Here is a 16,870-nt window from a genome sequence, read left to right as displayed (position 1 = left end):
GGGGGGCATTATTATGCCACTACATCAGTAGTATTCTGGCTACTGACATAACATGCAGAAAAGTAGGTAGTTGTGAGAATTCAAAGTTCTACCTAACCACAAGGGCAAATAATAAAGCAAAAGTTCCACTAGGATGAGTAATCTTATATAACAATGTAAATATTTGGCTAGAACCCCTTCCCCCGCCCATACAAATTATTTGATTTTACTGACACACTAAAAAGCAATATTCTTCAGCCGTATTCTAATAGGACCTGCCTTTTTCAGGATCTCTTATAAACATAAAAAAGAGAAGCCAAGTTGGATCAGGCCAATGGACCATGCAGTGCAATACTCTGTCACACAGCAGACCAAACCCAAATGCCATCAGGAGGTCCACCAGCAGGGCCAGAATTCCAGAAGCCCTCCCACTGTTGCCTCCGAAACATCAAGAATACAGAGCATCACTGCCCTAGACATAGTGTTCAGTCTATATCTTGTGGCTAATAACCACTGATGGACCTGTGCTTCAACAATCACCAGAAGCAACTATGCAGAAGATCTGGAGTAAGGATTTATAGACTACATTGATAATTCCCCGCAGAACAAACCTGTTTGCAGGTCTCATTTGTTCTATATGGTAAGAATGTTCCAAATTGTTCATTTTCCCATAAAATGTAAGAACTTTCTACTATTTCTACAGTACCCATTAAATTCACGTAGCAGGTCAGATCTCTTCCTCCACACCTCTTATTGTTGAAGAGTTGGCTTGGCAATCTTAGATGTACTGCAGGTGCCCAGGATGCATGCAGTACCAATGTCAACAGGTTCTAGTTTCAAGTATGAAATATGAGACTGACATAAATTAAGAAATGATTGCAAGCAGTAATTAAATGGCACAAGTGAGTGGTATCCAGTACAAGTTTGTGAAGCGCAGTACTTTCATGTTCCAAAGGTGCAACAGGAGAAATAAATTTGTCACTCATCTCTCTCTTGTAAATGACTCCTGGCTCCCCACTGCTTCCATATATTCAGCAGAAGACAGACCAATATACCAAGTTAAAAAATATATAGGTGCCTGGGAATATTAACCTTGAGTAATTATCAATAACATGAGTGTTCTGGATGATACGAAGGCTCATATATCCTTTGAGCCCTTTCTTCCTTGATGAATTAGACTCGTTATTCATGGTCAAATGGATCACCATCTTGTCTTGCTTATCCTCCTCAGTCACTATCTGGCCTCTTGCGTATCTTTCTAGGCTGCTGACATCTGACTCACTGTAGGTACCATCGAGCAGCACAGTTTTTGTTGACGATATTCCACAAGTACATGGAAACTGTAGAAGAAGAAATACAATAAAAGGACAGAAAGAAAGTTACTGGAAGATCATGTTTTTTTCCTGCTTCATTTAATTAGGAGCTGGTTCCCTATTTGGAGATATCCTTTCCCAATGTGGTCATGTTAATCTTCGCTTCAGGAACCTTGAGGCTAGATTTCACTAATGTGCTCTGTCCTTGAAGATTATCTGGAAACTTCGGCTCCACAAAGCAGCAAACGTAACATTAAAACTGTTAAAATATAAAATCCAATTGAAACATAAACAAACGCTCTAGGAGGAGGGCAAAAAATTATTATGGGGGGTATGCCAAATGAAACAAAGGGCATTTTCGCACATGCTAAATAATGCAATTTCAATCCACTCCAACAACTGTTTGCAATTGGATTTTGCTGTGTGCAATGGCAAAATCCAGTTGCAAAGTGAATTAAAATTGGATTGAAAGTGTGTTATTTACTGCGTGTGAAATAGGCTGAAGTCTTCACCTGGCAAAAGACGCTGATAGAGAGAGACAGATAAATCTCTCTGGTGAGGGACTTCCAAGGTGCCATGACAGAGAAGGCCCTTTCACAGGTTGCCACTCATCTATCCTCTACTTGAAGGAGTATCGCTTCCACCATATTCCTGTTGACATCTTGTTCCTTCTCAGAAGTCCTGTGTTCTGTGCCCCTTCTGTTTAAGGCTATCACAACTATCTAGTCTCTGGCTTTTTCATGGCTTCCCCCTGCTTGTGGAACAGCTGCCTAGAAGGGGCTTCTAATCTCCTGGGTCTCCAAGGAGGCTGTAAAATGTTTATTCCAGAGAGCTTTTGGCAATATTTTATTTATGTTATTTGATTTGATTTGTATCCTGCCCTCCCCGCCAAAGCAGGCTCAGGGCGGCTCACAGCATAAAACCTCACAGAATTAAAACAATACATATTATAAAATAGTACTTTCTATAAAATTATATATTTAAAGATTAAAACAACAAATCATTTAGTGCTCAGATCTAGATATTATCTTGTTGGATTTTACAGTGCGATGGTATTCCATCTATGATGTAGGCTCTGTATCAATTAAAGGCCAGCTGGGAGAGTATAGTTTTGCAGGCCCTGTGGAACTGACCAAGATTCCGCAAGGCCCGCATTTCCTCTGGGAGTTGGTTCCACCAGTAGGGGGCAGTGATCGAAAAGGCCCTTTCCCTGGTGACCTTCAGTCTGGCCTCCTTCGGCCCAGGGATTACCAATAGATTTTGTGAACTGGATCGAAGCACCCTCTGGGGAGTATATGGGAAGAGATGGTCCCTAAGGTAGGCAGGTCCTCGGCCATATAGGGCTTTAAAGGTAATAACCAGCACCTTGTAACGAATCCGGTACACTATTGGCAGCCAGTGCAGTTCTCACAGCCCCGGCTGTATGTGCTCCCACGTAGGGAGCCCCATTAACAACCTGGCCGCCGTGTTCTGCACCAGCTGCAGTTTCTGGATTCGGCACAGGGGCAGTTCCATGTAGAGGGCTAGGGTTGCCAATCCCCAGGTGGGGGCAGGGGATCCAGTTTGGAGACCCTCCCCCCGCTTCTGGGTCATCAGAAAGCGGGGGAAGGGGAGGGAAATGTCTGCTGGGAACTCTATTATTCCCTATGGAGATTTATTTCCATAGAAAATCATGGAGAATTGATCTGCGGGTATCTGGGGCTCTGGGGGGGGCTGTTTTTTGGGGTAGAGGCACCAAATTTTCAGTATAGCATCTAGTGCCTCTCCCCAAAATACCCCCAAAGTTTCAAAAAGATTGGACCAGGGGGTCCAATTCTATGAGCCCCAAAAGAAGGTGCCCCTGTCCTTCATTATTTCCTATGGAAGGAAGGGATTGAAAAGGTGTGCCGTCCCTTTAAATGTGATGGCCAGAACTCCCTTTGGAGTTCAATTATGCTTGTCACAGCCTTGATCTTGGCTCCACCCCCAAAGTCTCCTGGCTCCACCCCCAAAGTCCCCAGATATTTCTTGAATTGGACTTGGCAACCCTATAGAGGGCGTTACAGTAGTCCAAAATCAAGGTGACCATTGCATGGATCACTGTTGCCAGGTTGTCGCGCTCCAGGAAGGGGGCCAACTGCCTCACCTGCCTAAGATGAAAAAAAGCTGATTTAGCAGTGACTGCTATCTGGGCCTCCATTGTTAAGGCAGGCTCCAGCAGCACCCCCAAGCTTTTGACCTTGTGTGCCATTTGCATTGGCGCACCATCAATTGCTGGGAGGGGGATTCCCCTACCCAGACCACCCCAACTCAGGCAAAGGACCTCTGTCTTCGCTGGATTTAGGGCTTCCGTTTGGCAAGATGGAAGTGGGGGATCTCCCAATTTGCAATCTCTGCCTGCTGCCAGTCAACTGGCCAGTGGGGGAAAGCCCACCTCCAAACAGACATCCCTATGTGCCATCGGCAACACACTAACATCACTTCTGGAAGTCACATCATGTTGGCAACATTGGGGGCAATACTCTACCTTTTGGCGCAAACCTCTATGGCTTGTGGTCATTTTTATCACACAACCAGAATGTCCCCCAAATCCTCATCCTGACAACCCTACTTGGCAAAGAGGGAATATCCTGCTAGTAAGGTACAAGGTGTTTTTAGATTGGTAGGTTGCCCAGGAGAAAAGTAGACATATAATTATTACTTAAAATAGCATGAGAAAACTAATTTAACAAGGGTGTTTTTGCAACATATGTTAACCCTGCATCAGCAGATCATGCAATTGTAAAACTACTTATCTAAGGTTTCCTTTACTCTCCGCATCAAAAGATACATCAAGACACTTCACTGGGGCTCCAAAGAAGTCTGCAATGAAGTTCCAGCAGTCCATCTGCACTGGCTATGCATGCAGAAGCCTGCTTCTGTGTTTGGTTTTGACTTGCTAATTTTGGGTGTACAAAATTCAGGCCCGCAGCTATGGTGGGGCCCAGGAGGGTTCAGGCCAATAAAAACCCCAATCCACCTTTATGGCCACTCCAACCAGTCCCTCTAATTAGTCGCTCTCAGCTGTGCTCTCCTTGGCGCAGTTGGGCCACCCAGCCAGAGCAGGATTCATGCAGTGGAGATGCAGGTGGGTGGCGAGCCACTGCAGCTGCAAGTGGTGCTGCTGGGCAGTCTGCCAGGGCTGGAGGGGGGCAACAGCACCACCAAGGTGCCACTGGGAGGGCTCCAGCTTCTGCAGGAGGCAAAGCATACCCCAGATCAGGCACCATCTGAGCTGGCTGATTTGCGAGGGTGATCCTGGCTGCCTGCCTTGGCTTCTCCAGGAAACTTTTGTGGCAAGCTATCCTCTGCTGGCAGCCTTGACCGGCCCTTGCAAAGGTGCAGGCTAGGTCTCAAAACTGTGGTGGTGTCAGCTGCTAGAAAGGAGGATTCACCCTCTTTCCCTTGCAGGGCGCGTATGAGTATATATAGTGTGCGTTCTTTATAGATGTGCCCAGATCCATGCATAAAAAAAAAGTTCCATTTGCAACAGGTCCTTGGAGTGGGGGTGAGGGGGAAGAGAGAGACTCAGTCCTCCCCTTTTGTAGATTTGCAAAGAGAGGGACATACACACACCCTCCCCGGAAAGAAATCTTGCAGGTGGGCAGAATGCTGCAAGTAGGGGAATCCCTATTCCAGAGACTGCCTGTTGAAAGCCACAAGGATTATTATTATTTTTCTTTAAAGGGTGATCTTCCCTCTTCCCTGCAGCCTTGGTGTGAAAATGGACCTGGGCAAAGGGGGTAGGGGGGAGCTTGGGAGAGAGCTGGCAAAGATTCCAGGAAGTCACATGCACCAGAGCCACCAGCTCTTCTGGATTCCCACATACACAAGTGGCTGGCCAAAGCTCCTCAGGAGAGGCTGGAATGAGCACCTCCTGCCAGCTGCCTGCTGGGCATTGTAGTTCCACACTTCCACAGTGTGCCCACCTTCGCCACCATCACAGGTCAGGGCTGCTGGATGCCTCTCTGAGAGCCCTGCTGCAAGAGAGACTGGGCATCCCTCAGGTGGCGGGGAGGAAGTTGTGTGTGGATCCTTCCTCTGGCTGTGCTCTTGAAGGCATCCTTCCCTGCCTTCCAGTGCTGAGAGCCCAGCCAGGGCCAGCAAACCAGGCAGCCCCCTGGCTCCTTCAACAAAAAATCCTGGCTGTGTGCTCCACCAAACTTTAAATCCTGGCTATGGCCTTGCATGAGTTTCTCCTTTGCACTTGGTATGAGAGATGATAATACGATGCATGTCACCCATGCTTCTGATCTTGCCAACTCTATTTAACTTGTGAATCGGAGTGGATTGTTAAAATCATGAGTTTCTGCTGTCACATTGGTTGAAGCTAGCTTTAATATGTACATCTGATTGTGGTAGGGGCTTCATAATTATTCATTAGCAGTAACAAACTGCATTGAGGCAAGCATAGGAAATCACCTCACTGAATTTTCTTCTTCTTACCCTCCCTATTTTGTTCCTGCCAAAATCCCAGCCTGCAGATTTCCCCAGTTCTGATTTTAATTTCCTACTGTGTTGTTTCTACTATGATCTGCTCCTGGTTTTTTGGTGTTAGGGCTTTGATGTGAACAAAAACTGTTCCTATAAACAGACCTATGGGCACTGGAGTTTTCTTCCTCACATTCATAAACCTCTAATATATTCCATAGAGGTGTGCAGGAAGTCTCTCTCACCTTCTCTCGCAGTTTCCGCTGTTTTCGCTCTTGTACTGTGGTCAGGTAGTTCACTGCTGCATACTCTATGACTGAGAGGAAGACAAACACAAAACTGACCCAGAGGTAAATGTCCACAGCTTTGATGTAGGAAACCCGAGGCATGGAGGCATTGACACCAGTGATGATAGTAGACATTGTCAGCACCGTTGTTATTCCTGCAAAGGTGGTGCACAAGGATTTACTACATGCATCAATACATGGCAAGTATAAGGCTTAATTTGAACCTGGCCTAATAGCAGGAGCACCTGTTTTCAAAGTGCAATGTGTAGAAAATAATAATGAAAGCTAGATTGCCTTTGAACATGTGCAGAATTGCCTTTTCCCTTATCATTAAGTAGCTCAAGCAAATGCCACACATATCAAATTAAAAGATGAATGGCCTTGAGCTGCAAGTAAACGTAAGCCCCACCTCTTATGTTTTGCAAATAAAATACTGATAAAATAAGAAAAAAACAGATTGGGATTTCCCACTAGCCTTATACTGCTCTCACGCTCCTCTTCTCTGCAGGGCTTCTGCTCCGGGGCTGCAACTAGCCTCGCCTTTTTTGCACGACAAACGAACTGCTTTTTAGAGGTTTTTTTGCCGTGTGAAAAAGGCAAAACTAGTTGCAGCTTGGGGGCAGATAGTGTGAAATCTGACGGAAGCCCCGCAGTAAGACTAGTGGAAAATTGGTCTGAGTTTAGTTTCAAAGTTAATTGCTTCTCTTCCTGCATCTTTCATTTCAGGCTACAGAAGGTAGTAATTAACCATGAAGTGAGAGGGATTGTCTATAATTCTTCATCAGGATGAGTTGTTTGGGTGTATGTGTGAACATGTACTTTGAGTAAATAGGGCTGCCAGGTTCCTCCTGGCCACAAGCGGGGTGGGGAAGGTTATCATTGCCAGCTGCTCCAGGTTGGGAGATTTGGGGTTGAAACCTGGGGAGGTCAAGAACCTCAGTGGGGTACAATGCCGTAGAGTCAACCCTCAAAAGCATCCATTTTTCTCCAGAGGAATTGATCTCTCTAGTCTGGAGATGAGCTATAATTCCAGTGGATCTCCAAGTCCCACTTGGAGGCTGGCATCCTAATTGATAAGCCTTTTTAAATGGCTGTTGCTTCACAATGTAAAGTAAAATAACTATTCTCACCCAAGGAAACTCTTGCAGGCACAGCTCTGCGGTCTATCCAGAAGGACACCCAGGACAACATGACCATAAGAGTGGCAGGAAAGTATGTTTGGAGCAAGAAGAAGAAGATATGGCGATGTAAAGTGAAGCTAATGTAGAGGCGATTGTACCAGCCTGTTGGGAGGGAAGCATAAAAGTGAGAGGTAAACCTCTTTATGGAGATGAAAGCAAGAATGGTGAGACATATGCATAGTGAAAACAATAAGGCCAGAAAAGGGAGAGAGGTGGTACTGGAAGGAAGCATTCAAAAAGGAAGATAAGGAAACCAAACAACAAAATATTGCCATTATTATATTCATTAGCTTCACAAAACATTTTTATTCATATTTTATTTATATATAAAGCTATCAACATTATATAAAAATGAGAATATTGCTTTAGAATTTTACTTACTAATTAAGCTGCCCGGATTTATATGTAATAACTTTGATTTTCTAAAAACTGTTGGACTTTATATATTTATGTATTACGTATATGTTTAAATAAATCAAAATGAAACATATATATATACACACACCACTCTCATGTGCTCGGAGAAATCATATTTTAAGATATCAGATAACAATTTAAAGATATCAGATAACATTCAGCAATATCTGGGTTTTATCCTCTCAGCTTAACTGCTGGGGAAAGGAAGATGAGTCACTTGTGACCACTGAGAAAGCTATGCCAGGGATGTTAGGATATGCATAGACAAAAGTCATATGGGGTGGGAACTGATTAGTGCAAGCCTGAGCAGCAAAGCCAGGGTTGCCAGATCCCTCCTGGCAACCAATGGGGGATGGTGGGGATTTAGGGCTGCCAATCTCCAGGTGGGGCAGGGGATCCCCCAGTTTGGAGACCCTTCCCCCACTTAAGGTCATCGGAAAGCGGGGGAGGGGGGGAATGGCTGCTGGGCATTTTTCCCTATGGAGACCAATTCCCATATTGTATAATGGAAAATTGATCCATAGGTATCTGGGGCTCTGGGGGAGATGTTTTATTGAGGTAGAGGCACCAAATTTTAAGCATAGCATCTGGTGACACTCCTCAAAATACCCTCCAAGTTTCAAAAAGTTTGGACCAGGGGGTCCAATTCTATGAACCCCAAAAGGTGCCCCTATCTTTCATTATTTCTAATGGAAGGCATTTAAAAGGAGTATGGTCCCTTTAAATGTGATGGCCAGAACTCCCTTCATAGTTCAATTGTGCTTGCCACACCCTTGCTCCTGGTTCCACCCCCAAAGTCCCCAGATATTTTTGAGTCAGACTTGGCAACCCTATGGGGATTTACCAGGAGTGGGAGGGAGGCCCAGGCAATGTCAACCATGATGTGATGATGTTACTTCTGGTTTGTACTCATCATGTTGGGACATCCTGGTGATGTTCCAGTATTTGGGGGGAAACTCTACAGTAAAAATGACTTCTACCATAGAGTTTTTGCCCAAATACCAGAGCATTGGCTGGATGTCACTGACACAATGTTGTAACTGCCAGTACATGCCAGATGTAAGGCCGCCATGTTACCAGCAACATAGCCTAGGTCTCCCTTCCACTCCTGGTAAGTCCCTCTGCTAGGCAGCTGATTGGGGGCAGGCCCAGAGGATCCCTGCCTCCAGAGAGGGCTGGCAACCATAAGCAAAGTCATTGACTCCAGCTCTCTGTGCCCATCACTTTTCATATGTGGTATCCCTTACATCTATAACACAGATGTGAAAATCATATTGGTTAGAAGGTATGCTTGATTTAAAGATGACTGACTGAAATATGCTTAGTAGAATCATATGTGAGAGAAAGATGGGCAGAAAAAGATCTACGACAGTTTTATCAGCATTTCACTAAGTAAATATGTGATCCTGGGTTAGCAAACTGACAAAGATGCAAAAGAAAATTACAACTAAGCCCTGATACCTGTGCTACTGTAGAAAGCGAGCCTAGAGGTTGTATGAAATTTTTGTATTAAGAACTGAGATAAGGAAATCTTCTCATCTGTTTTCAGTGATTCATTCCCATTTTTCCAGTAGAGCATCAGATCTTCATCTGTGTAAGCATCTAGGGGAAAAGGGGAAGAGGACAGCAGAATGTAACGCTGTACAGTTCAATTCCAAAATAATGAAACTGACAGATGAAGTATTAACACTGTGAACGTGTGATCTTGTAGGAAAGTGTGATTGTTTATCAGTACTGATTAGAACACATGAAGAACACATAACTAAATTGGGTTGTAATTAGGAATACAAGCAAGCCCCTGGGTGGGAGGGGGTTCCCTGCCATGAACACCTGATATTTACCTTAGACTAAAACAGGTTGCATATTTGCTCCCCCACCCCAGGGCAAGAAATCTTTGGAATCATGAGTGTCTAAATTAGGGCACATCTTCTCACCACCTTCATCAAACTATAATTCCCAGGATTCTTTGAGGGAAGCTGTGACGGAACAGGCCTGCTTTGACTTGCAGACCCTTCTGTGCCTACCCCTCCTTGGTGCTACCAACTCCTCGAGGGGGTTACTTCTTCCTTCCAATAGGGTAACTCACTGCCACCATCTGCACTTTTTTGGGGGGGAGGGGTTTCTTGCTAGGAGGGTCAGGGCTCCTTGCACCCCTACCCAATCTGAGGCCCTGCCTATGTCCTCCATTACCCAGAGTCTGGTTACCACGGGGACCATTTACCACTTTGGGGCTCTCCTAGAGAAATAGCCATGTGCACACAAACTTCTTTTTTCCCAACCCAGGGGCCCCTCTTGCACTAGTGTTTCCAAGACAGTGGGGGATCTAGGTGGTTCAGGGACTGAGAATCAATCTCCAGAGTAAAAACCTATTTATTGAAAAAAATATATTTACAAGCATCCTTAAGCACAGCACTAGATCTGCAAAGGGATTTCCGAAGGAAATTGGTCATAAATGCAATCCTTTTCCATGTTCTAGACATACTCTAACTGATTTAATAATCTTAAAGAGTTACAAGGTTTCTATCTATGTCCCATTACCTGGGAGACTGCATGGTTACGAAAAGATGCCTGCCTGCTTGCAGAACAGAGCAGTGTCCTCCTCAACCAAGCATCCCAAGGAAAAAGAGGCCAACTTCCCCTTGCACTTAATCCCTTGTCTCTACCCATTTTACATCACTCCCTCCACCCCCTTATTATTATTATCATTATTTGTTTATTTATATTCCGCCCATTCCCCATAGGGGCTCAGAGCGGAGCCCATCCTCCAAGAGCTTACAGGGCTCTTCTTACAGGGCCTACTGTAAGCTTTTGGAGGATGGGCTACATCAGGGGTGTGTGGCCTAATATGCAAAGGAGTTCCTGCCACAAAAAAAGGCCTGGTTGGCATTCTTACCAGAGCCATTAGCATATGTACATATATAAGCTAGCAGGCCATTGAATTGGCCCCCTGCTACTTCCAGAAAGGGGGGAAAGCCCACACTTTTAAAACTCAGAATGAAGTGGGGGGTTTCCTCCAAAGAAGCCATAACAGTTACACTGAGTTATATTTATAATACGTTTGTATCATAGCTATATCCAAAATTGTTGAACTGTGGCATTTATTTGTACCAATAGCAGAAAATAAATTAAATAGGATCTTCCTATATAGTGTACACCAGCAACCATCACTCAGGGCCAAACTACACATTACAATGCAGTCCGTCATGGGGTTTTGCAGCCATACTGCAGCTGTGAGTTCCCAGTATGAACTCCCTTTAAAAGAGCTGCAGGGGCCCAGTTTGGATTTTGGCAAGGGAAACAGCACGGGGGGGGGGGGGGATTCCTGCTTCTGCCTGTGCTGTCTTCCCAAGCCAAAACAGAGATGGAGAGCTAGTTATTTGCCCAATTGCAGGTCTCCATGTATAAAGTGCAGCTCCCTAATGGAGCAAATAAAGTCCTCTGGTCCCACATCATCATGGAAAATTGGTACAGGAGAGAGGGCACAAACCCCTCCTTTTTCTATATTCCTCCTTTTTCTATATTCCTGATCCAAACTCCCCCTTCCCTCAGTAGGGCTTTTAAATGGAGTTCCCATTGATAAAACCTAGTTGCAATATTGGGTTGCCAGGTCCGACTCAGGAAATATCTGGGGACTTTGGGGGTGAAGCCAGAAGCAAGGTTGTGACAAGCATGATTGAACTCCAAAGGGAGTTCAAACATCCCTTTTAAACATCACATTTAAAGGGACTGCGCTTCTTTTAAATGTCTTCCCTTCACTGGAAATAATGGAATATGTGTGATGAGTTTCTAAGAAAATCGCAAAGAGGACAAGGGCACTAAAATTGCAATAAAGACTATTTCTTTAAATCATTTATATGCTGCAGAGACTTGCTCATGGCAGCTCACAAAATAAAACAGGATAAAAACATAATATCAAACCCCAGCCCATAAAAACAAATAGCATTAAACTACATAAAGCCCAGGGCATAAAATATGTAGCAAGGGATACAGTTTCTCCAAAAAGTGCCAAGCACATTCATAATATATTAAGAGCTTGCTTTTCCTTTGTCTTCATATATCCTAAGTATGTCTATCTTCAGTTTATTTCAGAATCTTTGCCTGGGCACAGAATCAAAGGCTGTTTTGGTCCATAAATGCAACAGCCAGCAATCCATCTTTTGAACTAGTATACTTATGAACAATGAATTAAGAGTGTGACAATGACTGCACACTTAAATGCCCTACTTTCAGCAGTGATACTAAGAAGATTCAGCAGAATCCCATACTCAGATGGACTCTACAACTGTGGCAACAACATAATTGATTCTGTAGACCACACCTTCTTTGACTCTAATCTCCCCATGGTTTAATTAGAATTCTTTCTCTCCAGAAGCAAAATCATCCTGGCTACTCAGTGATAAAGATAAACAAACTACTCTCTGTGTGGCAAACATTTTGGCAGTTTGTTGTTAAGTTACATAATAACTAACTTTAGGTTCTTATATGGGATGAGAGTCTGCTGCTTATGACTTTGGTTGTAAAAACTATAAGAAGTAAAGTATATTAATACAGTTGCCTTGTTTGGAGTGCTGCTTTTATGTCCTAATTTTTTTACTTAGGACTTCATGACATAAAATAATAATCTTGCATACTTTGTGGGTGGCGGTGGATTAAAGGTTGCTGTAGCCAAGTACGTGTACAAGCAGAGCCAGCAAGCAGATGCAGACGATTTTATCACTACCAAGATTCTGCATGTCAGCTGGACCATGGATTAGCAGGTCTGCTCAGAGGATTTATGGATGACAAAGCAAAGAGGCTCTTTCAGAGCCAGTGGCTGAGCCATAATTTCCGCAGGGTATATGTTGTTGGTGTATGACCTTTGTCCTCTTCCTCCTCATCGGCATGGGGATGCCCTGATCTGAGGACACAGGGGAAATAGAATGTTTGACCTTTTATTCTCCTTTGTCCCATATTCAGTGATAAAGACTTTCACTGTGCAAATGGCAGTCAAGAAGAGCTGTGTGTTCTTGGTTGCATTGAGTAATAATTATCTTCTGGTTTAACATGTCGCTCTTGCAGTGTGAGATGTTCATACAGGCTGGAAATGGGAGGGGAGTGTTGACGTATGTACACAAAAATGTCAGAACCCAGCAGAAAGCTGTGGGTATTGTTTATTTGGGTATTGTTCACGTAAAGCCCAAATTGCACATTATGAGAGATTCATGGATATCATTGAGTTGCATTTCCCACTATCTCTCCTGTAAACATGTGCTAGTTAACCAAATTAACTAGTAATTGAACAGTTGTGCAGGAAAGAATTGCAGGGGGAAATGTGAATTCTACATACAGCTTTCCAGCTCCAGAGAACAGGTCTGGGAATCTAGTGGAAAACGGCTAAAGTCCATGTTGCACATTGCTGTCACTGTGATCCTAGAAATTCCAAAGGACATAGTCAGTTTTGGTATACATGGGCAGGCACAGGTACATATACACACCAATAGACTATGAGTTTGAAATGACTGAACTGATAATTATTACACAAAAACATTAATCACAGATTTTAAAAATTGCTCTTCCTCAATTGATTGATGAGGTTGGGATGAAAGGGACAATACTTATAGAACAAAGTTTGAGTGCAGTGGCACCTTTAAGACTAACAAAGTTTTATTCAAGGTATAACCTTTAGTGTACACATATATTCCTCAGATACAATGTAATGGAAATTATCTGCCCATACATAAAGACAGAAGCTGAGCACTTTTAAAAGAGTTTTATGGCTTATGTGTTGCTGTGATAAGAAATTCTAAAGTTCAGACATCTTGAATTGATGAAGAGAACATTTGAAATGATGTGGAAATAGAGGAAAGAATACATCTCTATTAATGATAAGAGAACCCAAGCCAGGGTCCCTCTGTGTCACCACCTCTAGGGCAAGCAAACAGTGCTCAGATCTGTGGGTCCCTGAGGCTGAGTGCACACAAGAAACCAAACCTTTGAAAAAGATATATAAGTTTATTGAATGATTTATTTAAAGGAGTATCACACAGTCTCTAAAATTCATTAGCAAAAAATAATAATAAAGACTAACTTTTCTAACACTTTGGTACCTTGCATTAGATGGCACAGCATTCAGAATATCAAAGTCTAGGCTAGAGGCTTAAGTGTCTTCCACATAGCAATCCATTGAAATGAAACTTATCATAGTTAAAGCAACTGTCCCATAGAATCATAAAGTTAGCATGGCTTCCTTCTTATCTATGGCTTAATTATAGGGCGTTTTTGCACTGACCTTACTCAGGAGCGACGTCCCTCTTCACCGCGCAGCGTCCGCACGGATTTCGCACTAATTGCTCCGCAGAACCCGGAAGAGCCGCAAAGTCCCGCGGCTTTTGCGTCGCAAATGTAAACTGGTCTTTGGCCAGTTTACATTTGCGACGCAAAAGCCGCGGGACTTTGCAGCTCTTCTGGGTTCTGCGGAGCAATTAGAGCGAAATCCACACAGACGCTGAGCGGTGAAGAGGGACGTCACTCCCGAGTAAGGTCAGTGCGAAAACGCTCATAGTCTCTTGCCCTCTGATGTCAAGTGGTCTTTAGAATCCAATCACAGCACTTGCTCATTGGAACCCTCTAGAACAGGGGTGGCCAGTGGTAGCTCTCCAGATGTTTTTTTGCCTACAACTCCCATCAGCCCCAGTCATTGGCCATGCTGGCTGGGGCTGATGGGAGTTGTAGGCAAAAAGCATCTGGAGAGTTACTGTTGGCCACTCCTGCTCTAGAAGATTATTCCATTTGTTCCTGACTCCCCCCTCCCATCTAGTTATGGAACTGACTGCAAGTTTCTGCAGTTAGCCAATTACCACACTCTTAACCCTTGGGTGAAATTAGGGTTCTTTGCCTCACATATATCATTAATAATGTCACAAGGGATAGCCATAATAATTGCAAAGTTCTTGTTCCATCACAGTTTATATGGCAAACACCACAGCAATGGATAAGCTACATGGGAGAACCACTGATTTTATATTGCCCAGTACACCTCCAATGGAAATAGAAGATACCATTGAAGGACAACTTTGAACAGCTTGAAACAGAGATGTAACAAAAACAATTTCTTTGTGGGAAAAATCTCTTTACAGAAAACACCTCCATGGAAACTGGAGCAGAGCTGGCGGAAGAATGCTGTGCAACTGCTAATGAATTGATTGTGGCCTTACCTCATACTATAGAGCACATGGCCATCTGGGAACACCCGCAACATGATATTGTCAGTAGTTGTGTCATGAATGAAGGATCTTTTAGAGTGAACAAAGAAGACATCAGGCACCCAGATCTTCTTCACGAGCCTTCCATCAAAAGTCATGCTCTTATTAGTATGACTGGGAAAGGCAAGACGCTCATCCTTCCAGTAATGCCTCAGATACAATGTCATTGTAAAATCCTGGAGAGAGAAGATGTGTTATGATGATTATATCCCCCACATCCATAAATATTAGTAGAAAGGGCCTACACAAAGAGAAAGAAGGAAGGAAAGGGAAAAGATAGCTATATTACCACTTCCCTGAGGTAAAATCTCCTCAGCTAAGTCTTTTCTTACAATATCTACATGCTCATGTCTTCTCTTTTACTATGATTTTCTTCTCTTTAACTGATTTTTACACGAAGTCACAGCTGTCTTATGGCAACTCCACAGGGTGTCAAGGAAAGACTCATTCAAAGGTGGTTTGCCATTGCCTGCCTCTGCACTACTGGACTATTTTGCACCTTGGACTATTTTAGCAGTCTCCTATCCAACTACTGATGAGATTGGTCTAGCCTGTGCTATCCAAGTCTTTATTATAATACCTTGCAACAATGGGGTATTGCCATTTAATTATCTGTTATCTAAACATTTTAATGCTACTTTTCAATTTAAAAACTGCCAAAGGCGCTTACAGTAAAATTGTAATTTTACCCAGAAGTTGAAACTTTAGCTAAACATACTTTTAATAACCACTGAAAGACAGTAGTGGGCAACAGTAAACATTGCCAATTGCCTGCTACACATTTCCTCACTGATCCAAGCAGCCATTATGAAACTGTACTCAAGATTGCCTACACTTGAACAAATCCATAGCTACCTCTGGTGTTTGAATGTACACAGATCTCTGAGTATCTTAGATTTTGTCACTTAGATTTTGTCACTTACAAAATCTATTTTTGCAATAATGATCCAACACCAGACAAGAAAGGGTGACATATAACAGGCTTTTCACTGATGCTTTCTCTACTCAAAGCAAAGGAAGCTGTGTGAAACAACTTGATTTAGCACCATCACCATGAGGACTCCCCCCCCCCTTCCTTTAGAAGGCTGATTGATCACTTTGCAGTGTTTTTTTTTTAAAAGCAAATATTCAGAACTATATGCCTGAAAGACATATGGCTACACTCTTTGGGAGTCATACCTGTATGAATGTAGCATTATAGTATTGTCACAACTATAATTAACTAGATGGTTATGTGTGCAAATTTGCAGGCAGGCCCAACGTCAATGCATCCCCTTTATAACATGTACAGATAGGGTTACCAATCCCCACTTGAGGGCAGGGGATCCCCTGGTTCGGAGGCCCTCCCTTGACTTCAAGGTTATCAGAAAGTGTGGGGGAGGGAGGAAATGTCTGCTGGGCATTCCATTATTCCCTATGGAGACTGGTCCCCAAAGAGTATAATGGAGAATCGAGTCATGGGTGTCTGGGGAGATTGTTTTTTTGAGGTAGAGGCACCAAATTTTCAGCAAATTTTGACTCTCTTTAAAAAAACACCTTGTTTCAAACAGATTGGACCAGGGGGTTCAATTCTATGAGAAAGTGCCCCCATCCTCCATTACTCTTGAGGATACTCAAGAGGGCTGACGATACTGAAATTTAACACTAGCAGCAAACTGTTTTAATATGTTTTAATTGTTTATATTGTTCAATGTTTTAGCGGTTAAAGTTCAGTATTGTAAATGTTTTATTGATGTGAGCCGCCCTGAGCCTGCTTCGGCAGAAAGGATGGGATATAAATCCAATAAAATAAATAAAAAATAAAATAATTATTTCCAATGGAAGGGAGGCATTTAAAAGGAGTGCAGTCTCTTTAAATGTGACGGCCAGAACTTCCTTCAGAGTTCAATCGTGCTTGTCACAACTTTGCTCCTGGCTCCACCCCCCAAATCCCCAAATATTTCCTAAATCAGATCTGACAATCCTATGCACAAATCCCCTTTCTACAAAACTTAATTTTTATG

The 16,870-nt window shown here is 43.3% G+C and overlaps 1 protein-coding gene across 1 annotated transcript in view; it reads right to left on the bottom strand.

Moving 5' to 3' along the window:
• Positions 1-722: 722 nt before the first annotated feature.
• The window catches only part of LOC132590599 (gamma-aminobutyric acid receptor subunit rho-2-like), a 55,110-nt gene continuing 38,962 nt past the window's right edge, over positions 723-16,870 (bottom strand). The window contains exons 4-9 of the mRNA XM_060263554.1: positions 14,820-15,043; positions 12,953-13,035; positions 9,088-9,228; positions 7,159-7,311; positions 5,987-6,183; positions 723-1,319 (exon numbers count right to left, since the gene is read on the bottom strand). Coding sequence (XP_060119537.1) covers positions 1,011-1,319; positions 5,987-6,183; positions 7,159-7,311; positions 9,088-9,228; positions 12,953-13,035; positions 14,820-15,043 — 1,107 coding nt within the window. The 3' untranslated portion in view covers positions 723-1,010. The remainder of the gene's footprint in view (positions 1,320-5,986; positions 6,184-7,158; positions 7,312-9,087; positions 9,229-12,952; positions 13,036-14,819; positions 15,044-16,870) is intronic.

The sequence above is a fragment of the Heteronotia binoei genome, unplaced genomic scaffold (assembly GCF_032191835.1).
Source record: "Heteronotia binoei isolate CCM8104 ecotype False Entrance Well unplaced genomic scaffold, APGP_CSIRO_Hbin_v1 ptg000323l, whole genome shotgun sequence".
Lineage (NCBI taxonomy): Eukaryota > Metazoa > Chordata > Lepidosauria > Squamata > Gekkonidae > Heteronotia > Heteronotia binoei.
Note: the sequence above shows the minus strand (reverse complement) of the source record. Positions and strands in the feature narration are given on the sequence as shown.